Source organism: Pezoporus wallicus, unplaced genomic scaffold (genome assembly GCF_028554395.1).
Source record: "Pezoporus wallicus isolate ANWC-B61680 ecotype Strahan unplaced genomic scaffold, APGP_CSIRO_Pwel_v1 contig_13208, whole genome shotgun sequence".
NCBI classification, from domain to species: domain Eukaryota; kingdom Metazoa; phylum Chordata; class Aves; order Psittaciformes; family Psittacidae; genus Pezoporus; species Pezoporus wallicus.
Window position 1 is genome coordinate 8902 of NW_026635510.1, and position 24939 is coordinate 33840.

The window sequence follows — 24939 nt, forward strand, 5'->3', positions numbered from 1 at the left end:
CAGTGAGTGAAGGCAAACCATGGGGACAGGAGCTGCCAGGCTCAGGGATGTGGTTGGCCCACTGGTCCTGTACATCCTTGGCACTGAACTTGTGTTTCCTCCCCACCCTGCCACTCTGACCCGAAATGGGATACAAATTACCATGCCCAAACCATCGCTTTAATCAGGCAGTTATCACCATCATCTCAGCATCTTGATTTTCCTGATTATATTCTGCAGTCCCTGCTCAACAAATCAGCTCAGAAAATATTCTCTTTAACCTTCCTTTTCAGCTTCTGTGACAGTAACCGCTAACTTCCCTGCCTGCTGCTCCCCTCACTGCTCCAACACCACCCTGACAACCTCAGAGGCAAGTTCCATATGGGACATGAAGAACGGGATCCACATTCCTCACGGCAATGCAGTTTTCGTCCCCAGAATAAATCACAGCCAAGAGCACCAACCCCTGGCCATCGCAGCCAGACCCACAGGCTGCCCTTGGAAAAACTCCTGATTTTGGGGAGGGTATTTTAGATGCAATGAAGAGTTCACATTTCAATGGATTGGCCTGTCTATATTTCCATCTGAGTCCTGCGACGAGCTCTGCCTCCAACTCATCCTCTGTAACTTATTTGCATTGTTATCTGGTGCACAGCAGAGCCAGCACGCAGACTTATCACAAATGTAATCCCTGTAAAACCCTATCTGCAGCCCGTTGAGATTGGGGTCTTTTTATTTTTCCCCAAGAAATGTGACCAAAAAGAATTAGCAGATGTTGCTCAGACCATTCAACGGGACAGGAATCAATTATGAACATTCCTGCTCCTACAGTCCTCCCTTTCTGCAAAAAGCATCTTAGGAGACCCTCTCCTGATCAGAATGAAAGGGCATTCCTTTGTAGCAGAAGAATAATAAATGATAGCTATCAGCCTGCGTTTTCTGACACGCAGGATTAAGCTGCCACTGTACACTTATATAAATGTTTAATTCTTTTCATCTCTGGCCACAGTAGGCTTGTCTGGAAATACATTATCGCTGCGGATGCCATCCCTCTCCAATTAGTGTGGCTGGCAGTGTGGAATGGGTGGGTGACCTCCATGTCCCCCTCCTCACAGAGTCTTACAGGGTTAACTATGGCCATTTAGCAGACTCTATGGAGAATTAATACAGCGATCAGCTCCTCTCCAGAAGGAACAGCCACATTCGGTGGCACAGATGGCAAGAACTCTCTCTCCCCCGTTTGACTCTCTTATGACAGCAAAACAAAGGCTTTTAATGATGTTTACCATGAATTGAATTAAACAGCTGAAGACCAGTACATAATCACAGCATTTTGTTTTCATATCCTTAAGTCTTTTAGCAGTGGGGCTTCCAGTTGAGATTCAGCTACAGCTTATCTCAAGATATAGCCAAGCGCCCCGAGGCTCCCCAGCACCAAACCACATTCAGGCTCCTTAATTGAAAAAGACAGGATGTTTGCATAGGATGTCTGCATCCGTCAGGCATTAAAAGTGACAGTCATGCCCAAGTACAAATGAAGGCTTGGGCTCAGCTGAACTCCTCTGACTTCTTTCCTCCAAGCTAATACCAGTCTGGTTTTGGAGCAGGACGTCATTCCTACACATGGGGATGCGAAAGAGCTGAAACCCTGTCACCTATTCAGGGGAGAAGATACAAACCCTCACCCACTGACCTGAGCTAATCCCTTGTGGGATGCCTAACTAACTGCTTGCATGCTCTGATGACCTTTAGGAAATGTTGCCTGGAGAGCACGTGGAGAGCATGGTGAAGGTGAACTGTGCGAGTCCCACAGAGAAGCACTGGCACGGACCAGCGCCAGCCCCTGCAGTTCCTGCCCTAATCCCAACTCTGCCACTCGCTGTCAGGCAGATGCTCAAGGCCTTGAGTTTGTGCCTGTGAAACAGAGGATAATCCTAACTGCTTGCTTACCTGACAGGCATGGAGTGAAGATTAACATCTGTGTACCTGGCATTCAGCATTATCCCCAGCAAGCACTAAGCATCCCTAATGTGCACTCACCGAGGCAGCACCAGAGCCACCAACGAGGCACAAGGGAGCTGGGGTGACGCTGGGCAGCACCACAGGACACACATCAGTGACTCACCTTGCTCGGGCCCCTGGGATCCCATGGAGGGGACGCTGGTGTTCAGCACGTCATTGACGGCCGTGTCGCAGTAGAGGCCCCGCTGGACATCATGCTCGCTGTCCGTCTGGTCGCTCTCCTCGTGCCCGCTGTCCTTCAGGCTGTTCCCCTCCAAGTCCTTGAACGTGGAGCTGCTGGGGGAGACACAGCTGTGATTTACTGGATGAGACGAGCAGCCCCATCACCCCGCAGTGAGACCTGTGGTGATGGCACGGCTGCCGCCTCGTGCTCTGCAGAGACAGGGATGTCCCCAGCATGGGAGCAACCTGCTCTAGTGGAAGGTGTCCCTGCCTGTGGGCAGGGGGTTGGAACTGGATGAGCTTTAAGGTCCCTTCCAACCCAAACCAGTCTGGGATTATATGAGACCTGCACCCAGGGGCTGATGTGGCGTGAGAAGCCGTGGCCTGTGCTTCAAAGCCCCAAAGAGCTGGAGGTTTTCATTACTTTGAAAAGCCCTTTTGCGTCTCCACGGAAACCAAGCAGACCACCTACCATCTGATGCTTTGCAAAGCCATGCGAAGGGGGGCTCTGAAACCCATCTAAATTGGTAAACCCTCAAACATGACTTTTTAAGTAAAGATGTCCCTGTTGAAGCCACTGACTTTGATTCCAGGCGACATCAAAGAGTTTTTAAGTTTAGAAAGCACTACAAATGTACAATGCATTTGTGTGTGCATGGATGAGAGAGAGAGGCAGGCAGGCAACACAGGGAAAGTACAAATAGATTAATTAAAGTGCTTGGGTTTGAGGAGATTCACTCACCAGAGATAGGAGAGCTACAGCATCTTCATAAAGACAAAGGATGAAAATGATGCCACACTGTGTTACAGACAGTATTTCTTGTTCTTAGATGTCTGCACAGCATTCCCAACACCCGTTGTACTTAAGATACAAGACAAAGGGGGGGAAACGCTGTCCTACCCGGAGCTGCTGTTCAGCAGGCGCAGGCAACCCCTGTTACAACGCATTTATCTTCCCCGCAGTGAACCAGAGGGGAATGCAGCAGCCACACGACACGTCTCTAAAGGATGGGCAGGTCTTGGGGAATCAGCAGCAGCAGCAGTTCCCAAACAATACAGCCTGGGAGCAAGCCCTGCTGCAGCAGCAGGAGTGCTGCTTGCCTTTATCTTAGGTGTGAATGAGGGAAGATTAATAGATTTGGTTTTTTCCCCTCTGCCTGGGGGATGTGGCGTGGCGCATCTCTCTCCCAATCCCATTAGCATCTTTAAACACCACGAGCCACGCAGGCAAATATACCTTCCCTTGGCTAGCTGTACCCGGGCTGCTTAAACAATGCGCTCACAGCTCCTTGTATTTTTAAGATGTAAAGAAATGGGATCTCAGCCAGGCAGATAACTGGGTATTTTTCCTGCTCGGATCCCATCTCCACATTTGAGGCATAGCTCCTGCTCTCTACTGCACCCCTGCTACACAGAGCGCCCGGGTACAGGCACGGGTATAGCTTGGTGGCTGCACACTTCTGCTGGTCCATAGCCGGTGGCCGCGTCCTGCGCTGCTTCCTGCACAGGCAGAGAGCCCCTCCAGTGCTGCACAGCCGCCTCCTGAGCAGGATGGATCGTGGTGTGTCAGTGCCTTTCCCTGCCTCCAAGCAGCCAGGAGGCAGAGCCTGCCCCGCAGGGGGATGCTCACACAATCCACTGGGGTTCAGCCGGATCACTCTGGTGTTAACCTCCCAGCAACATTCCTTCACCACTGCTGAGCTGAGGATACGAGGATTTTATCCAAAGGGTTAAGTTCCCTCAAGGGCAGTTGCCAGGTCGCAGCTGAACTGATGATTTCCTTTTTACCATGGAAGAAAACAGCCTGGCTACGTGCTGCTTTGCCTCAGTGGTCAAACTAAAACAGTGAGTGTGCATCCAACCCAATCACCTGCCCCCAGATGAGCTTTACTTCTGGGTTCTCTTTCCCCTCACCTCACATGGCAGGGAGATCATGATCCAGACCGATCATTCCATTCCTATGCACTCAAATAGCATAAACCTTATGAATGTGAAAGTTGTCAGGGTAACAGCACTCCACCTCACGCACTGCAACTTCCCAGCGCCAAAGAGATGGAAAGAAAGACTTCCCCTTATTGCAAACCAAGAGCAATGGGACTTAATAGGAAGTAAATACTGTTTTGAAAAGCAAATTGTTACTCTGGAAATGTTTTACGTATTAGAAAAGGCAAACGGTATATAACACAGTAAGGAAGAACACCGAATAATCAGGATTTGGCTGGGCAAAGCCTACGTACCTCTTTATTAAATGAGCTCTGCTGTTCACGTAGTTGGAATCAAAGGAGTAGTTTTCAGTCTGGAAGGAGGAAAAGAAAAGGGAGATGGTTACAAGCCTGGTATCCCCATGACTGGGAATAGCAGGGGCAGTACAAAAGCCAGCACACCCCACAGGAGGGAAGCAGCATCCTGGCACAGGACAGGTCCAGTGAGTGAGATGAAGCCAGGCACAGAATCCTCCCATCCCTGTTGGGTCTATCCAACACAAAAAGTCTGGCTGGTGACCACAGACCAATTTGCAAAGAAGAAACAATGTGACTACGCTGTGTTACAAAACTAATTGCTTTTAATTCCCTGACGGACTCCGTTCCGTGTGTGTCAATTTGACTGGAAGTTCAAAAGGTATTTTTCTTATTAGTGTATAATTAACGTGTTAAAATATTTATTGCATAGATATGTAAATGCCAGCAAGGTAATCCCCTGCCAGGGAATTTCATGCGGGCACTTTTCTTTGTTCTACATCATTTCATTTGCAGAGACAGTGGGCTCTGCTAGTAATAAAAGAGCAAACAACGGATGACATGCTTAAAAGTTGGAGGGGAGTGAAAGCAGGGCAGAGAAGTCAATGGAGCTGTTATTTGCAAGCAAACCCCACTCACGCGCTCTGCTCCTGAAGCATTGTCTTTTAACCTCATGTTACACAGCCCTGCATTTCTGGAGCTCGGAGCAGGTAAGGAATCAAACCAAGCAATGAGAAGGTAGGGAAGAGAGGAGGGTGTTACCATGCAAGAGGCCATGGTGGGAGCCGTGAGGTGGGATGCAGTGGTAGGTGCCTGCTAGGATGTGGTGGGAGACGCATGGTAGGAGGTGGTAGGAGATGCACAGCGGGATGTGGTGGGACCTGTGCAGTGCAATGGAGTGGTAGGTGCATGGTAGGAGGTGATGGGAGATGCATGGTACGAGCTGAGAGTCACACTGGAAGCCATGTGGAGGGACATGGTGAGATCTGCATGCCCTTGCCAGGATCCTTCCTGGGTTTCAGGGCCCCACAAGGGTGAAGGTCTCTTTCTATGAGTCAGGCATCCCACTCCATCCATCCATCCACCCAAAGTGCCCCAGGATCCGCAGGGATCCCACCTGGGCCCACACCAGCATCACCCCTGGACAGGAGGATGCTCCTTGTCCCCACTAGGCCTCCTGGCCAGTATAAGAGGCAATCTCCTCTTCTCCCTTCCTCCGGGCTGACAGCAATGTCCCCTAGGACACAACTGGGGACATCCACCTTTCCCACATCCCTGTCCTGCCTCCTCTGTGCCGCAGCTCCTCCTCACCCCAGCCTCACAACCACTCTCCTTCCCAAAGAGCCGCTCCGGGACACCACGGCCTGTTTTTATGCCAATTATGAACATGGTAAAAATAAATGCATGCATCTTTAATGTCTCAATAAATAAAGGCAAGCAGAGTCTGCTGCTAACGTAATCACAACGGCAGGATGCAGGGAGCAGGGCCGCCGCAGCCGAGCCCCATGTGAAATCCAATCGTACCCCAGTAGAGGTTACACTGCCCTGCCAAGATAATGAAGCAAAGGCAGCCCTGGTTCAGCGTAACCTTTGCTGGAATAGAGCACAATGTCTAATTTACCAAAGAGGAACCTCCCGGAGAGAAACACGCGAGGAGCTGGGAGCCGGGGGAGCCGGCACAGCTCCGTTATTGCTTTCACACTGTAATTACTGCTGGAGAGTCACGCAGGAGATTTACTGCACAGCCACCGGTCCCTGCAGCTCCTGCATCCGTGGTCCTGCAGGATGGCTTTGATGAGTAGAGCTCAGGAGCAGACAGACACAGGTGTTTTTAAATACAGGATGCCCGAGGCTTTAAATGCCACAGAAAATGCCTGATCTGGAGTTTATCCATCAATCCTGGCGCTGCCATCCTAAGGGGAACACATAGCATCCCCCCTCAGCAGCCCCATGGGAGATGCCAGGCCTGCAAACTGGCTCTGAGGGCAGCTGAGTGATGGAGCAATGGAGGGATCAGAGTAACCCCTGCTTGGTGGGGAGCCCCCTCCATCACACTGTGCTGGTGGACATAGGAATGGCTCCAGCAAGCCCAGAGACTCAACTGACTCCATCCTTGTGTCCCTGGCCCCATTGCTGTGCCCAGCAGTAGCCTGAGACCCCCTGCACCCACCACCACCTCCATCAACTTCAACCCTATATCCGTGCACATCTCAGCCCTGAGAAAGCCAGAAGGGAGGACCCAGAGAGCAAATTCCAATGTATACAAGTACACCACAGAGCTTTAAAGTGCTCAGAGCACTGATGACGCAGGGACCAGGGCTGGGGGACCAAGGGATACAGGGGATGCTCAACCAGTGCCACTGAAACCCCACAGAAGGTGGAGGAAACACCACACATGCTGCCACTACATGTCCTTTGGCAGCCCAGATACAGACCTCACACTAAATCCCCTCTGACCAACATCACTGGGAGCTTTGCTATTGATTTCTGACCAAAAATAGATGACCAAATCCTGGCTTGACTGAAATCATTCACCAACAGCAAATACAATTGATGGACTGGAGTTATGTCCTTCCCATGAGGACTCCCTGCTCCACGTGTTCCCCTGCTCGGGATGCTCCACACCACTTCACTAACACAACCCACAGCTCCAAGTCCACACATGGGTTCCCGCGGGGTTGATCCCAGCATCCGTTCCCAGGCTCCAAATCCCCCCGTGCCACCGAGAGCAGGACAACCGATGCTAATTACTCCCAGATTGTGGACAAACCAAGGAATAAGCCAGTCACAGGGATGGGAAATGTGCTTCCCTGGGTGAGGGCTGCCTGTCCTGCCTGCATCAGCATGGTACCCTGCAGCTCCTCAGCCATGGGATTACCCATCAAGGTTATCTCCATGCAGACTAAGGGATCAAACCAGAAAAAGATAAACAAGAAATGAGGTATTTCATGGAGAAGGGCTGCTTTCTACCTTGCAGTATTCAATTGAAGCTCACTTGATTTCATTCCAGTTCATCCCGCGCAGTGCAATTACTTATAAACAGAGGCAAAGCGACGGGAAGGAGATGCCAACATTTCCAATGTGTCAACATTTTAATTGGGAAAGGATCTGCTCCCTCTCTTAATGAGGCCCAAAGAACAAAGTCAAAGCACGGAAAAGGGAAAAGGTTAGGCTGAGGAACGCGTACTCTTCACAAAGCATCATCGAGAGCCCAGCCCTCATCTCCATCGTTTTGGCAAAAGCAAACAAACCATTACTTCCTCAGCAATACTCCTATAGGGATCAAAGTGGAGCCCAGCCTCCAGCCCAGCCTCTCCTTTCCATGTCCAGAGATGGGTACGGCAAGGACCTCCCGAACAGTGCTGCCAATGCTCATAAAGGATTCTCATGCTTGTCAGGATCAGCCCCTCAGCCTCAGCAATGCATTCAAAGCATCAGGAACAGTACCCAGCATCAAATCCTTGCTCTCAGCCTGCATCCCCCTTGGCGGAGACAAACCCTGATGCTCTTTGGGCTTGGGATTTGCTTTCCAGACGCAGGCACAATGGTGTCAATGCCATCAAAGGCAGAGCCCTGGCTTGGTGAACAGCTTACCAGGGCCTAATTTGAAAACTGCTTTTAACTGCTGCCTTAGCAACACAAATACAAATATAACAACAGCCACGTTCGGAACGGAGCAATCAGCAGGGAAATTCTAAACTTGCCCTTTTTTTCCCTCACCCAGCTGCTGCTTTCAGATGAGGACTGCCAATTCCATTACATTAGGGGAAAAAAGGATGTACTAACCTCAGGACAACTCTTCCTGACCTGTAAACTGGAGGGGGGTGACTTGCCCGTTAGTAAATGGTCTGTTAGCAACAGGGCGCTGCTCTAACGGCTGCTCACTCTCTGCCTTAGAAACAGAATGAAACCCCTGAGCATCTAAAGGAGGTTTAAAGGGAATTACTGCAGGCTCCAGAGGAAGGGTCAGTGAGCTGTGGGGACTCAGGGCACAACCAGGCCTTAGAATGATGGAGAATAGAGAATGCAGGCTGGGGTCAGTCCTCAGGATGTGTCCCTGCCAGAACATGCCCAGGACCTGGCTCCTTCTCACTCTTCCCTCTTTTTCAGCTATTCCAAATGTGGTTTCTTCCCAAGCCAAACTCAATGGAGGTGAAAACCCAGCTTTCCTTGCTGTGTCCAGGCTCTTGATGGTCCACACATCAGCCCCCAGCAAAGTCCATGGTTGTTGGAAGCTGGACCCATCTCTGCTGACCCGAAGTGACAGGTATCCATCCCTGCGCCAGCCTCTGCCTCGGAAGCATCTCACACAGTGGGGTTTTGCCCTTCTTCTCACTTCAGGGTGAAAACACTTCTATCTTCCTACAAATTACTGTAAACCTGCTGCAACCTCCTGCCAAAGCATGTAGGGACCCTTCACACAATCAGCTTCATAAAAATGACACATTTAGCACCACTTTTTCAGGGTTATCCCTTGAGCCTTTTCTTTCCCCCCTCTGTGCCTTGCTAATAAAGCTAGCATGTCACCCTTTATTATCAAAACCCAAAGCAGACCTTTCTCCAAGGCTGCAATGTGCATCTCTTCTTTTGGGTTTCAGAAAATCCTCCCAAAACGTGCAATAACTCATCTCTGCGTCAAGCTGCATGTCTTCATCAGGCACAGCAGGCTCCTGACCTTCCCTCCATGCTGCAGGCATCATAAGGGACCACAGAAATGGCACATCCTTCCCCAAAAGCCATTGGCCTTTCCTGTTGGGAAGAGCAGGGGTTGTAAGACCTCTTCTCCTGTCTCCTTGGTCCTGTTCTCCACAGGACACTCAATCACAGTTCCAGAATCTGCAATAAAACTGTTGCTGCCTGTTAGGAGAACTCGCCAGCACTTCATTCTTATGGTTTGAACTCTATTGCAGGTGACAGAGAATTCATGCAAACGAAATAAAACCATTCCAGCTGCACTTGGGAAACGGGGAAAATACCAAAGCAGGGACCAGGTCAATTGAAGTACGCATCAGCAATGAGGGAAAGTCATTATCATTTAGCAAGCTGCTTATTTACCCCATGGGAAATAAATAAGCAGCCTGAGACTCCTTCCTGCCGGGAGCAGGCACGGTCTGAAACCCCATCAAACACCAAAAGCAGCCCCATGGCCCTGACGGGAACAACCAAGCTCGTCCTGATGCTCTCACACTCAGCAGTGCAACTGGGTTCTCTCTCCACACACAGCAGGAGACTCATCACATCCAGCTCCAGGCTGGGAGGAGATCATAGAATGGTTCGGGTTGGAAAGGACCTGAAGATCATCCAGTTCCAACCCCCTGCCATGGGCAGGGATACCTCACACTAGACCATGTCACCCAAGGAGAGCATCAGTCAGAGCTGGAGAGCAGCCTGGATGAGCCCCGCAGAGCCCGACCCACTGAAGAGCTCTGCTCCTCCTTCCCATGCTCACCACCAGCTCTGCTCAGGCACTGACAGCACTGGCAACATCTGCAACCATGGGTGAGGGTCCTGAGCACCACGGCCACAGCCTGGGAACATGCAGCAGGAAACAGACCCCTATCTCCTGGTTCCTCACTCTCCAGCATCAGCATCTCCCAGCATGGTGGGTATCTGAGATGTAACAGCAGCATCAGCCCAAGGCTTCTGGTTAAACACTACCCAAATAGCTCCTGGTGCTTGCACCATTGGGGAAACTCAGCACATGTCAACGGGAACAGGGCAGAGACCGATGCCTGCAGTACCCTAAGGAGCCCACCATGCTCTCCTCCATCAGCCAAGGTGTGCTTGGGGACCCCCAGCCTTTGGAAAGGACCCAGCTGGTCAATAGTCCCCATCGGCAGCACTGGAGCAGAAGCTGAGGCAGAGATGCTCCTCTGCTGCGCCAAGAGCCCCCGGCAACCTGGAAGGAAAACCTGAAGCAATTCAGCTCTTACCAAGGAGCATTTCAAAGGCAGTCACCTGGAGGGGTTCAATAAAGGTTAAAAGGATCTGACCTCTGGCATCTCCCTTTGCAGCCATCTCCCTCCACCCCAGCCCACTTCTAAAGCCTCTAACACAGGAGATTGCAAACTGTAAGCTCCCAGCAGAGTGTCTCTGAAGAAATAAGTGCGTTCAGCATCTGATATTGATGGTTTATAATTAGATGTAATACAGCAGATGATTTCCCTGCCCTTGATCAATGAAACCAGGGTTGGGTTTGGGGTTGGGCTTTTTTGCAGGCACTCTCGATTGCTGCCTAACCCAAATGGAGCTTTGCCTCGCTCGGTTCAGCAAGAACGAGCAGAGATGAGGATGTGCAAACACAGCATCCATTTAGATTTACTATCCCCACAATATAAACAGAGTATTTATTTCTGGCCTTTTAAGCACTAATTCCAGATTTAATGAGGGACAATGAACATTCCTCAGAGCCAGGCTCCGGGGCTTGCTTAACACCACCGACCCTCTCATTACAACTGCAGCTTAAATAAAGGGCATTTGGTACTGATGGCCATTATTAAACACTGAAGAAACAGAGTCCAGCCTCCATTTTCTCTTGATGAAATAAAAAGCATTGCAGAGAAATCACTGGGAGAGTTCATCCTTTAGCATCACCCTGTTCATCACAATGAGAAGTGTCAAACCACGTTGTATTACGGCGCAGGCTGCCCACTAATCCACACTGAACTCCTGTCCCCTCCCCAAATAAATACAGGGTTTGGCATATTTAGTGTGAAAATGGATCAGAGGCAGGAGGCAAGGAGCTGCTGTGATGTGATTTCAAAACAAGGGCATAGGATTAGAAACCCAGACTGAATCCCGGGAGCGGCAACACACACGGAAGCCATAATTACACTCCTGAAAGCCACAAATAGTGTCGCCCAATTGAATTTGTCAACACATCCGAAATGTACTGTATGGTTATGAGCAGCACAGATGCAATAATAAAGAGCTTTCCTTACATTCAGATGGCATCTATAACCCAAAAGCTCTTTGGTGGCCATAGCACAAGGATCCCTCCAGCAGCACCACCACCTGGCACTTACAACCCCCTCCACAAATCAACCAAAAAGCAAAATACTGACCCAAAATGGGGACATGCTTTCTAAAGAAGTTCATATCATTGCCTTCCCTGGACTACGAGGATGGTGATGCTCTAGCAGCTGCCCAATAGGGCTGGGACAAGAGGGATTTGGGGGCAGCAGAGGCAATGCCACCCTCCCATGTGTGCACTAATAGGCACAGACCTGAGCTCACCAGCTTTCTGCATGGGGGTACAGCCTTAATATGCCAAGGAAAATTCCCTGCAGGGATGGAGTAGCCAATAAACCTAATAAAGGTGTGTTTCCCATCACCTATGCCTGGGACTGTGCAATTGATCTGTGCATGCAGCTTCCAGCGCGGACTTTCACCCCTCTTTAAGCAGTGTGAGAAACAACATGGATCTAATCAGCAGCCCTAGGGTAATGGGGCATGACTTGGAGGTTTGTTAAAACCCCTTCCCGAAGTGTCCTTTCCTGCCTCCTGCCATTAGGAATGAAAACAAATAGAGCAGAGGGACCTGTTTCTAACTGTTCCCATCGCTGGGACTAAATAAACCTCCTTGTCAGTCACCTTCTAGAGCAGCGGGTCAGGGTGATGTGCTTGGGAGGGAGCAGGAGAAATCACACATTTGTCACTGCAGAGCAAAAATGGGAAGGAGAAAGCAAAACCAAATCACTGCAGCTGAGTTAAAAACAACAAAGGCGTGAGATGCTCCTGCCCTCAAGGCACATTGGGGTGATGGGTGCCGGGGCACTTGCAATAGGGCAAGGTGCTTAAGCAGTGTCATGGGGGCACCTCGCTTTGCTTCTGCATCCCAGAGGAGACGGGGACACCCCCTGAAGCACCCCAGGATGATGGGGCTGGAGGCAGCTGAAGTGTTTCCTGCTTTGTGGCTGAGCAAGGAGGAATTGGGATGGGGGTAGCAAAATCCATGTGGTGGGAGCAAGGGCAGGATGGGCACATGGGGACCTCAGCCCTGCAAGCCCCATTTCTCCTGGGGTTTTGGGCAAGCAGCAAGTACTTCTCCTATCCATCATCTACACACCCCATATGTTTTCATCCTCATTAGAGCCCTGATCCAGCCCCCTTGTGCGCCCCCAGCACGTGCACATCCATAGCCGCTCTGGAGTGATGCCTCCACACCATGCAGCTAACATTCCCTGGCAATGGGGGATGATAAGAGGGAGGTGAGCACTGCCCCACGTGCCCGTCGTGTTATCATGTACACTGCTATCTACAACTGCACAGCAAGGGTCCCTATCAGGGCAGCCTCGGCCAGCTCAAAGCTTCAAGGGGACTTTGCTCACAACAAATTTATTTAGCAAAACAAGTTTTCCCCTGGTTTATTCATTTTCCCTGACTTGGGCTGGAAAAGGCAGGTCTGCAGCCCACAGAATTACCCTGCAGCCACGAGACAGGCAGCAAACCTGAGCAGGACTGGCCTTCCTTCCTGCTGCCATCGCTGCCATAGAATCATAGAATGGTTTGGGTTGGAAAGGGCCCTAAGATCATCCAGTTCCAACCCCCTGTCATGGGCAGGGACACCTCACACTAGACCATGCTGCCCCAGGCTCTGTCCAAGCTGGCCTTGAACACTACCAGGGATGGAGCATTTATCACTCCTCTGGGCACTCTGAGCCAGCGCCTCAGCATCCTCACAGGGAAGAACTTCTTCCTTAGATCTAACCTGAATTTCCCCTGTTTCAGTTTGAACCCATCACCCTTTGTCCTATCACTACAGTCCCTGATGAAGAGTCCCTCTGCAGCACCCCTGTATCCCCCTTCAGACACTGGAAGCTGCTCTGAGGTCTCCACACAGCCTCTCTTCTCCAGGCTGAACAACCCCACCTTTCCTAGTCCTCAGCACCATGTCCAGAGCCCGGGTGGGAATCAGGATGCAAAGCCTGGCTCAACTCAGCTCCCCTCAAAACCTGCTACCCCAAAGGTACCACACTGGCTCCAGCACCCTTGGGGACACACAGCAACCTCCACAGAGCCCCTCATCCCCTCTGAGCCATGCTGCCAGCTCAGGGATGCTGGGAAATGAGGAACGCAGCCCAATAGGAGCCAACTGTAGGGAACTAAATGACACGAAAGAGCTCTCCCGGTGCGGGGATCTCTGTTCTGGATGCCCCCTTCCACCACCATGCTGCCCTCTCCCACTGCCCGACAGCCACCCCACATCATTAAGAGCCCAGTAAACACAGCCCACTGGTTATTACAAAGATGCCAAACCCTTCCTAGTTCTTGTTCCTCCCAGTTAATGTACCATAGCCGAGGATAAATTGCTATTACAAGGAACTAAAAATAAACCTGTTTCAGAGGCCATAATTGGCTTGTCTTGTTGGGCTTTTTAAGGAGCCAAAGTACCAGTTCCAGGCTATTAGCCCTAAGGTTGTAAGAGAACGGTGTAAAATATTTCTTCATTAAACCCCTACCTTCTCCATAGAGGGGCTTCTCTTTAGGGGATTTTTCCCCTCTTTTCCTTCTTTGTTTTGTTTTTCTTCCTTTTCTTGTTAAAAGGTGTGTGCTATTGAATAAGCTTTAGTTAAAAGACGTCTTTGGAAGCCCAGAGGTGATATAAATAGACAGGGCTCAGTGCAGCTGGAGAACCAGCCAGAGCCTTCGCTCATCTATTCAGGTCGTTTTTCCACACCACTTACAGAACATTCCTCATTCTCCTCTGTAATCCTGGGTCATTTTTAATCATCAACACCAAACATTGCAGTCCTCAGGGAGAAGGTGCCCTGTGCAAGCACTCAGTGCGCTGCATGGGATGGGGACTGTCACCATTGCACTGCCCTGCAAGGCACCCAGGGGTGCACAGGGTGCTCCATAGGGTGAGGGCTAGGGGGGTTTTAATTTCTGAGACTGCACCTCAATTCCTGTGCTCAGCTCTGGGCCCCTCACTACAGGAGAGACATCGAGGTGCTGGAGCAGGGCCAGAGAAGGGCAATGGAGCTGGTGCAGGGCCTGGAGCACAAGTGTGATGGGGAACAGCTGAGGGACCTGGGGGTTCAGTGTGGAGAAGAGAAGGCTCAGGGGGGACCTGATCGCTCCCTACAACTGCCTGAGAAGAGGATGGAGCCAGGAGGGGCTGGGCTCTGCTCCCAAGGAACAAGGGATGGGACAAGAGGAAACGGCCTCAAGCTGCCCCAGGGCAGGTTTAGATGGAGCTGAGGAACAATTCCTTCCCCAGAGGGTGCTCAGGCATTGGAACAGGCTGCCCAGGGCAGGGCTGCAGTCACCATCCCTACAAGTGTTCACAGCATGTGGAGATGAGGCCTCAGTGCCATGGGTTAACGGTGGCCTTGGCAGTGCTGGGGAACAGTTGGTCTCAACGATCTTGAAGTTCTTTTCCAACCCGGTTGATTCTATGATTCTAAGAGCTTTAGTTGCCACCATTACTCAATACCAGCAACAACCATGGCAAAACCAAAAGCATCTGCAAACCCCATCAGCAAGACCCCTCTGCCACAACCCCCTGGAGCAGCATAGCACTAAAATAAATAACGATATCAACGGTGATGATGACCACTCTCTAAATAACATTGCACAGCAGGGGAACCGCAGCAGAAACATCACAACATGGCCTTTTCCTCCCTGCTCTCACACAAGGAAAGGGACGGCACATTGAAACAACAACCCAACGGGTATTTACTGCTTTGGTTTTGCAATGGGAAGGTTCCTGCTAGAAGAAGACTATTTCTGTTAGGTACAATTGCTAATTTTTGATGGTGTCTAAGCAATACCTTGTTAAAAAGGGCAAAACAACAGTTATTAATTACCCTAATTAACCCAATTCATAAGACACATTTGTGTGGCTGTCATGACAACTGCTTTGACTAACTTGCCAAGAATAGCTTAGCTGTCCATTCAAATAAATCCCTGATAATTACTAGTCTGGTTTGCTGGGCTTCTGTGATAATAATAATTAGTGCTACTGTACAGAAGGGTCACACTAAACAGTTTATGAATGATGCATTTCGCATGGCGATTCCATGAGTCACGCAGCAGCCAGCACATGGAGCAGCCACGCTTCCAATGCGGCCAGAAGGGAGCCTCTGCCTGCTCGGTATGGGGACAGCATGGTGGGATGAGAGGAGAAGTCATTATGGTTGGAGGAGAAAGAACCAAGGGGTTGGGTGAAGGTGGATGGCCACCAAAGTGTCTCCTCGACAGCATGGGCGTTCATCTGTCTGTCCAGTCAACACAAGACAGGAGATGGTACTCGCTTCTAATGGAGGCACTGATAGATAAAAAGCTTTCAAGCTTGACCTGTTGCATGTTGGTATCTCACTTCACCACCTCATGTCCCTCCCTATCAGTGACTTCTGATTTTGGCAAACTTCCTCATTATTAGAATCATAGAATCAACCAGGTTGGAAAAGACCTTCAAGGTCATCAAGACCAACCATTCCCCAGCACTGCTGAGGCCACCATGGCACTGAGGCCTCGTCTCCACGGTGTGTGAACACTTGCAGGGCCGGTGACTCCAGCCCTGCCCTGGGCAGCCTGTTCCAATGCCTGAGCACCCTCTGGGGAAGGAATTGTTCCTCAGCTCCATCTAAACCTGCCCTGGGGCAGCTTGAGGCCATTTCCTCTTGTCCCATCCCTTGTTCCTTGGGAGTAGAGCCCAGCCCCTCCTGGCTCCCTCCTCCTGTCAGGCAGTTGTAGGGAGCGATCACGTCCCCCCTGAGCCTTCTCTTCTCCAGACTGAACCCCCCATGTCCCTCAGCCGTTCCTCATTAGGTTTCAGGATCAACGACAAAGGAAGGGCCAGGTCACCAAAGGGAACGTGAGCTGGGAATGGGCAGCTCCAGCCCTCTCTGTCTCCATCTCTGCAGGGAGGAACCCTCCAACCTGCGATCTGGGTCTCCCCATGAGCAGCTACAGCTCAGCTCTCCATCACTGCTCTGAGGCTGATGAAGGCACCAGAAGCAATTTTCTGTAGCACCAGGGCTATCTCCCCCAGCACTTTCCTGTACTCCTGATGAGGCCATGCTTTCACACACCTTCAGCTAGACCCAGCAAATGCCATTTCTGCTTTGCTGAGGTCTGTAGATGAAAACCAATCCATGGGATTCCCTATGGCTGCATCTATACAGAGGGGACAGGACCACAGTGACCCCACCACCAACACTGCAAAACCCCAGGCAGAGAGGGGAGCAGGGCAGGGACAGAGACAACACGCTCACAATTAATACAGAGACAGATGTCAGCTCCATGGAACTCTATGAAATCACCCTATTTAGAATAAATTCTGATTAAACACCACATATGGTCCTTATTGTCCATCCCCTGTTACCTATCACAAGAGGCGTCCGCATGCAAAAAGGGTTTTAATCTGCAAGTATTTGTCTGTTAGAGCCCTCTCCCCCCCCTCAACTTGCAATTATTCGTATTGATTGACTTTAAGAGAGCACCATGCACATGCCTCAAGCTGCCACGCGCCGAGCAAACAAGGGAACAACGCTGGGCTGCGCTGTAATCATTACCAGGGCGAGCAATTGCCCTGTCACACATGGCAGGTTATGGCTTCAGACTGGAGGCAGCAAGGCCAGATGAACACTTAAAAGGTCGTTACAGTGTGAAGAGTAAGGATGTAGAAATGACACCTCCTTTCTCAACCAATCTGCTCCCGGAGCATCACCCAGCTATGCAGAGATTTCATCTCATCAAGCCTAAGGAGCCATCGGAGGGAGGGACACAGGTTTGTGTCCTCTTTGCGTGCCAAAATAAGCTTTGATGAGGACATCTTTGACGTGTGGGGGAGATGGATTTGAGGTCCTGAGAAGGATTTCAGTGCTGGACCCCCAGCCCTGGTTGAGAGTACTTGCTAAAGGACGAGGTGCTTTCATCCACCCAGTGAGAAATGAGGGAAACCTGATGCTGAGCAGAACCTTCCCCAGTTTTCCCAAGTGAAGTTTGCAGCTCAGTTCAATATGTTAGTGCCTAATGAAGGTTTCCCCCATCCTCTGCAGGGTATAATCATTCTCCTCCTAATGAGCATGTGTTAATGGCATATTAATGCTGACAACAACCAAGTGCGGAGAACAGGAGATGAACATATTCCAAAATTCATCTTTTTTTTTCCCTCCTAAACAAAGGAATCCAAAGCAAGCCCCAGCCCAGTGGGATGCCTGTGGCTCCCACAGTGACGCTGCCAGCTCTGGTCCATGGGCTCACCACAGGATGCAGAGCCCATATGGGACCACGGCTTTGGTTTCTCATCAACCCAACCCCTGCAATTAATTGATGTACATGAAGGATCTCAGCCCATGCATGGTACTAACCTCCTCAAAGGGGACACAACCACAGTGGGGGCTGCACAAGAAAGAAGAGGAACCACTTGCAAACGTCTGGAGAGGCATTCCACCAGGCAGACAGACAGGTTTGGATGCTGTTTCTAAGCCAACAGCCGCGTGGATTTGATTACTAAATGTCACTGAAGCTGGGCTCCTGCCAGAGCATCCAGATGTGAATCTGAATATGAAAAGTCTAGGAGGGAGGAGGTGACAAGAGTCGCAGGCACCAAGCCCACATCTGGGTTTGCATGACCAAGTTTATGTGAGGCATGGAAAAGAACACTCGTAAGATGGGTGTTTTCCTGCTTTTTCACCTTTGTGAAGGTAAAACACCGAGAGCTCCCCAAAAGCAGCATCCTTCTGCCCATGGGTGTGCTGCCAAGCGCTGCAGGGAGGTGTGGAAGCTTAATTCCCTAACTGTCCAACTCCCGTGTGCTCCCACCAGCACATGCATTTAGATGTCCAGATCAATAATCGATGCTTGAATCAATAACAGGGAATTTAGCTACATTATAAACCCAGTAAAATCAGCCAATACTGAGAAATGACTATTGAGTCCTGTGTTTTCTGTACTCACTTAGTCTAATAATGGTGAATGATATTTTCCAAGTACATTATTCAGCAATAAAACCGCCGAATTATTTGATCTCTTTCTAACCTTTATGATTCTAAGCACTCTTTTTGACCCAGATTGAACGAGGCAACATCTGCAGAGCCTTTCACAAAATTGTACTCGGCGTGCACTATTGTAGGTCCGCTGCCAAAGATAAATGTTATTATTTTAAAGCCATCATCCTCCTAATAGATGAGCGCACTGCATTAGCATAGCCTGCAGAGCTCGAGCAGAGGGTGAGAAAATGCCAGAGGGTTTTTGCTTAATGGAATTTTACATACCTGACTTAGGATGGGTTAATGCAATCCACCAACACCGGAGTTTTACAACCTGCCCTGTGGCATACACCTGCCATTACAAAAGATGGTTTAATCCAACAAGCTCCAGAGCGCCGGGAGAACCAGGAGGGATTCACGTCCTGATCTCTGGGGGCCAACGGGATGTCAAGACAAAGACCTCATCTACCTGGCTGCAATGCATACTAGGCTACCTGTCCCAGACCGGCATGAGGAGCTGGGGGTGAGGAGAAGGGGTGGCTGGGGTCCCCTACAGCATGCTGAGGGCTTCCATCAGAGGTATGGAAGCACGAATCACTGCAGCATTAGCAGTCGCCGCTCTCCAGCCTTCACCAGCCTAACGAGAACTCAACGTAATTCCATGTTAATTCCAAGGCTAAGTACTAATCACTTGTCTGGCTGACATAAGCCATTACTTCACTCCAAATTGAGACTAGAAACTATAGGGAGACACCGAAGCAGGAACACTGAAGTCTATTCTCTCTCAAACCCTCTGACAGGTGCCATGAGCATGCTCTGCCCCAACAGGAAGAGCAAAATTGGGAGCCATCAACATCATCAGCATCCATTTGCTGAGCTCCCAGTGATGCTCTCCTGAGGATAATGAGGACCATGGGGGACCCCAGAAGACCCTTATATCGCAGCCCTGCTAGGGTAGCACTGCCTGCAGAGCACCCCATCCATCACTGAGTCAGAGCACACTCTAATTTAAATCATAATTACACTTATAAGTACACAGATTACAACTATTTATGCTACAAATAAGACCATCCCCTACTTTAATTAACAGAAAATGATTGGAACTCAACTATAGCCCCTACTGGGAACAATATCTAATCATTTATTGAAGTGAGGCTGTGCCTGGACCCATAGGCAGCCTGGCAGGGAAGAGGGAACGGGCAGGGATGGGGTCCCCTATCCAAGCCCTTGCATGGAAGTGGGAGAGAGGGATGAGAGGTCTCCCAGAGGAGATGGAGGGCTCATCGCCCAAAGAGCCTCAGGATGGAGGCAGGCAGGGAGCTCTGCCATTGCCAGATGATGGGAATTTAGCGAAGATCCAAGCAGGGCACCCTCAGTGAGGGCAGGAGCCCCAAGGACCCAGGAGGACACATGGCTGAGGAGCTTCTCTGGCTCAAAGCCCTCGGGAGGGACTTCAGGACATGGCAGCTGGAAGATACAGCTCTATCCATGGAGAAAAGTGAGTGTGCATAAGGTTACTCAAAGGCTACGTGCGCTTGGCCTTACAATGCCTTTGGATGCAGCATGAGCTTTATGCAAACTGAACGACAGGGAGAAACCACAGCACCCAAATAGCTCAATACAGCAGGAGTTCACTTGGAAACTCCCCCAAAAAAGGCCAGACGTAGTGTGCAAGACCATCCTCCTGATGTCATTTAAGAACCCTCAAAACTTACTACAAATCTTGCCTAATTTAAGGGAAAATTCTTCTCTGCCATGTAAATTTAGCTGCAGGAGGGTTTTTTATAGACTCAGCGAGGAAGAGTTATGCATCAGAAATAGGCATCAGAAATTCAGATTTACTAAAAGGAGAACAAAAACGAGCCTCTCTGCTTTCAGCAAGTGAGCCATAAACCCCAATCCAGCAGCATAAAACCAACTGAGATATATATATGGTTATACAATGTATTATATTCTTATTTAGATAATTAGGTATAATATGGAATAATTCTAGACACACTTTTTATATGGTTATAAATATTTTGTGTGTATCAGAGCATATTGTCTATAATATATATCATATACAGTATGCAATATATAACAATATAATCATATTCCTGTTGAGCACCCTAGGTCTTGCCATCAGAGGAGAAGGTTTTTACCGCTAAATACAGCTTGGCTACTGCCACCGCACCACACACCATCCCCAATTCCTCTAAGGACCCTTGCAGCAAACACCCTTGGTCCCACCTATCCAGGACCCCACTGCAGGCTGGAAAACCCTTGGAAAAGCCAAAGGGGTGCCAGGATAGGGTTGCAGCCCCATATCACCCATAGAAAACATACATGATTTAGTGATGAAGTTGGCAGCGTAGGTTTGGATGATCTTAATGATCTTTTCCAACCTAAATGACTCCATGAAGAGCCAAAGTGTGTTGAACCAAAGGTTTGCCCAAGACGCAGCGAGTGTGGCCATCAGTGAGATGTGGTTAAATGGGAATGGGAGCTGGCATGTGTATCCTTGCTGCAAGGTATTCAAATGAGGTTTTCCACACAGATTGCTCGGAGCGATTACATTAGGAGAAGTGTAATTTGGTTAGGCTGACCTTGGCATGGAATAGAGAGCTGCTGATTTCCATAATGTCAGCATCCGATGCTCCGAGAGGTCAGGGAACATGCAGTGATACACAGAACTCTCTGGGAGTCGTTAAGCCGTGGGATTTGCTGGGAGTTGCCATTTCAGGGCACATTGGGAGTGAGTATGGAGAGCATCCAGGTTGGTTTGGGGTGGGCCTGGCAGGGTCTGCTGAGCTTTCCCTAGGGAGAGGATACCCAGTGGCTACCTAAAGCTGAAAGCATCACTCCTCTTGGGTGGGCTCCCGAAGGATGAATGCTGCTGTTAGCTCCTAGACAGGGATACCCAGGTATGGGAATGCCGAGGCACAGATGGAGCCGTGACCTGTGCTTACCCAGCGCGGTGCACATCGCAGGCACAAAAAGTGCTGAGTTACAGTGACCTCCCAAGGAGAAAGCAAGACTGGCAACGCTGGCTGCGAAGTCAGCCTTCTGCCTAGCGGAGCATCGGCGCTGATCATGCTTTAATTATTATCCCTGCTCAAAATAAGCCTCATTCCAAGAGCCTGGCACGCCTCAGCACGGCACACTTTCTCCGGGTTGGAACACACCTCCTTTCCTTTCTCCCCTTCCCCTGCTCTATCCACAGTATTACTCAGAAGCAAGCCAAATCCCTTCCAATTATGTATCGTGACATCTCCCCAGCGTTACACTAAAGCAAGGCCCTTTGCTTCTAAACGGCATGGTTTATAACAAATTGTCTGTTAGACCAGACAGAAAGTGATTTCCTCAAACCCAGCATATTAAAGTGAGTACATTCATTCTGGTTGTAACACACTAAATGTGATTACAACAGACACTTTGGGGGCTTTTTAAGGCTAGCAGAGAAGAGGAGGATAAGCTGGAGGGGAAGAAAGAATTGACAAGTAGAGAAATGACAGAGAGAGAGGAGCAGCCACGCTGATTTCATTCCTCCCAAAACAAAACTCTTTGTGTGCTGTAGAAATGTGCTTTAGTTAACACCACCAGATAGCCAGAGCAGAAACTGCCGCTGCTGCCTGCAACGAAAATTGCTCTATTGTGCTTCGAAACCCATTTTCTATAGTGAGGAGAACGCTTTCCAGGTAGTAAAAAACCACATCTGAAACCAACAGGGCCTTATCCTGCAACTGTTGCTCGCTCAAATAATCCCCACTGCCACCAGGAGCCCCAATGAAATCAGTGTGAGTGAGGATTACAGGGGAGTGTATCAAGGTTGGGGGATTAGACCGGGATTATCACTAACACCAGTAATTCCCCATCCTATTGATGGTGGTTACCAGCTCAGGAGGTGGCAGATCCCCACGGACATGACCCCCATGGACAGACCTGGGCCTGGGGCTTGTCACCATGTGGGGACCCAAAGGATTCTGCCTTGATCATCTCAAACCTACCAAAGCAGCACCAGAGCAAGGCCATGCCTTATCCTCATTCTGCTTATAGTCTAAGGGCAGTGCTGCTGCTTACCTTCCCTGCTGCTGCCAGAGCAGAGCCATCTGGACCCCCAGAGAGCATCAATCCCGCACCTCCATGCCAATTCCACCTCTGGAATTCCCCCACCCCTGTTTCACACCTCTTCGCCTCTCCCATGCTGGGTTCTGCTGGGTCACTGTGGCCCCAGGTCAGAGCAAGGGGCAGAGAGAGCTGTGGTATCCCAGGGGATGCTCCCTGTTTCTGGGAATCACACAATGCATCATCATCGTTTCCCAAAGCGGCACAGATTTTGGATGTCAAACTGCCTCTGAAACCCAGATGCAGCCATTGCACACACAGAGTTTTCTTTTAAAACCACCAAGTCAAGACCGAGGCATGGAAGTGTTACCCAAGGGTGGCTGCTCGACATGCGAGTCGTGTCCCAGGCATCCTAAAAGGCTGGGCATTCAGACCACTTTCCACACCAACCCAATGCAAACTGCATTTTTATCAAGGCACCCATTCCTTTTGATATTTAGTCTCCTGGTACAACTTTCAGTAATAAACATGCAAAACCTAACAACAAGCCCTTTTGGTTTCAAAGCTGACTTCTCCTCCGGCTCAGCAGGAAGACAAAGGAAAGCCCTCAGCAGCAGCAGAGCTCTGACCAGCAATGCCCTCGCGGCTCCAACATGTCCCACTCTCCCTCCTGCTAAACAAGTCCAAACACTAACGGGGCCCAAGCCTCCCGCTGTCAGCCACAATCACCAGAGCTGCTCATAACACTTCCTGCCATCACTGCCTACAGCCACGAGGATGCTCAAAGGCCACAGGCAGGCATCCCTGAGTGGTACCCAAGAGGCCAGAACCCCCCCACCCAGGATGTCCCCCACTGCCTCCCGATGCTGTCTTGGCAGCCAAGCCCTGACCCAAAGGGAAAAGTTTATCAAGGATCACCCCAAACTTGTTTTGCAGCCCCTGCATTAGCTACTGTTTAACCCTTCCTGTATCATCAGGGGAAGATGGGGAGCACCAAGGAGCACAGTTACCACCAGCACAGCACCACAAGCCCCGGGACCTGCCACCACGGCAGGGAGGACACAGTTCCTGAAGCTCCACAAACAACCCAGCCTCGGGGACTTGTACTTCAGGGCATAAGGCAAATAAAGCTCACATTAAAGACCAGCTACACTGCAAACCCACTACTGCTTAGGACAGCATGTGTCTGCAGACGTTTACTCCCAGCCACAACCATCATATGCTACATGACACCACCATAGACACATTTACCTCCCTATTTTATCTTTTATCAACCGATACTTTGCCTTCCCATCAGGAAAAGTCACTCCTCGGTGGAGCAGCATCAATATCTCCATGATGCTGACACCTCATAAGGGCTCCCTGGGGAAACGCCGGCAGCATCATCACCGGAGGCGATTCAAACCAGCCCAGACAAAGTCCCACCAGATGTACTGCAGGGGAAGGTTTGGCTCTGGAAACTCCGGGCTGGAATTGTATTTATTAAATCATCACCACCTGGAGGTGTACCAATAGCACATCATCACACTGCAATGCTTGCTAAGGCAGTGACAGGCTGCGATGAGTAAGAAGCTGTAACGGTCCTCTGGACATGTGAAAGCATCTTTTATGGTGTTTCTGTGTCATCCTGTGTGCCAGACCATGGCTGTCACTCCAGTCACCACTAATCCTCCTGCCCCTTAGGTAGAACCCACACCACCAGCGAGATAATTTCCCTTGCAATAGCTGGGAGCATAACACTGGGACTCTGCCAAAAAACCATAGACGTTCCCACCCTAACCCAAACTTCCAAACAGCCTGCAGTTGGGATCTCTCCTCCCCGTGCCCTGGCCCTGCCCTTTTGTCCAAAAGCATCCCCAGGGAGCAAGCAGATCCCTGCCAGGACATGCTGCTCTCCCAGACAGCATCCACCCCAGGGCTGCTGTCCGTTAGCAGGACTGGAGAGCATCAGCTGCTGGAGGGCATGTTCTAAGCTGACACTCCATAGCAGCCATTACAAAAGACAAATGTATTTCTCACAATGCATGCCACCAGCACAAGAGTTGGGGATGGAGAAACAATGCAAAGCAACAAGCATCCCAGCTCCCTCACATGAGGGTGCACAGGGCATGGGGACCTCCACACGCTGCCAGACCCCAGGCTAACCGCTGCATCGAGGAGGGACATGGTCAGCGCTGCCTCCTGCCCTCCGCTGCCTGTTAACTTCATCAGCTGAGCTATGATGTTCCCAATGGTCCTTCCCTCCTTCCTGGCACCACAGACTGCTGCCAGCGTGTGCTGCTGGCTAATGCCAGCGTGGGATGGGTTTTATGACTGCATTTTGTCTGTGGCAATGAATCACAGGCTGACAGGGTGCTCCCACACCAAGGCACCAGCCAGAGATATGCTTGAGACACCTCTCCAAAGGACATCACTCGAGGAAGGCAGGAATTCCCCAGCATCCCAACAGTGATGGTCGCTCACAGCTTGGCATGTGTCCCCCAGGCTGCTGGGTACCCTGAGCCCCTGCTGGTACTCAGTAAAGAGCACAGGCAAATCTGAGCATCAATAGACAT

At 50.3% G+C, this 24939-nt stretch overlaps 1 protein-coding gene across 1 annotated transcript in view; it reads right to left on the reverse strand.

Moving 5' to 3' along the window:
• Positions 1-2104: 2104 nt before the first annotated feature.
• PCDH19 (protocadherin 19) overlaps positions 2105-24939 on the reverse strand; it is a gene marked incomplete at its 3' end in the record, with an annotated part of 29737 nt that continues 6902 nt past the window's right edge. Inside the window, exons 3-4 of the mRNA XM_057396679.1 lie at positions 4401-4459; positions 2105-2277 (exon numbers count right to left, since the gene is read on the reverse strand). Of these exons, the coding sequence (XP_057252662.1) occupies positions 2105-2277; positions 4401-4459 (232 nt within the window). The remainder of the gene's footprint in view (positions 2278-4400; positions 4460-24939) is intronic.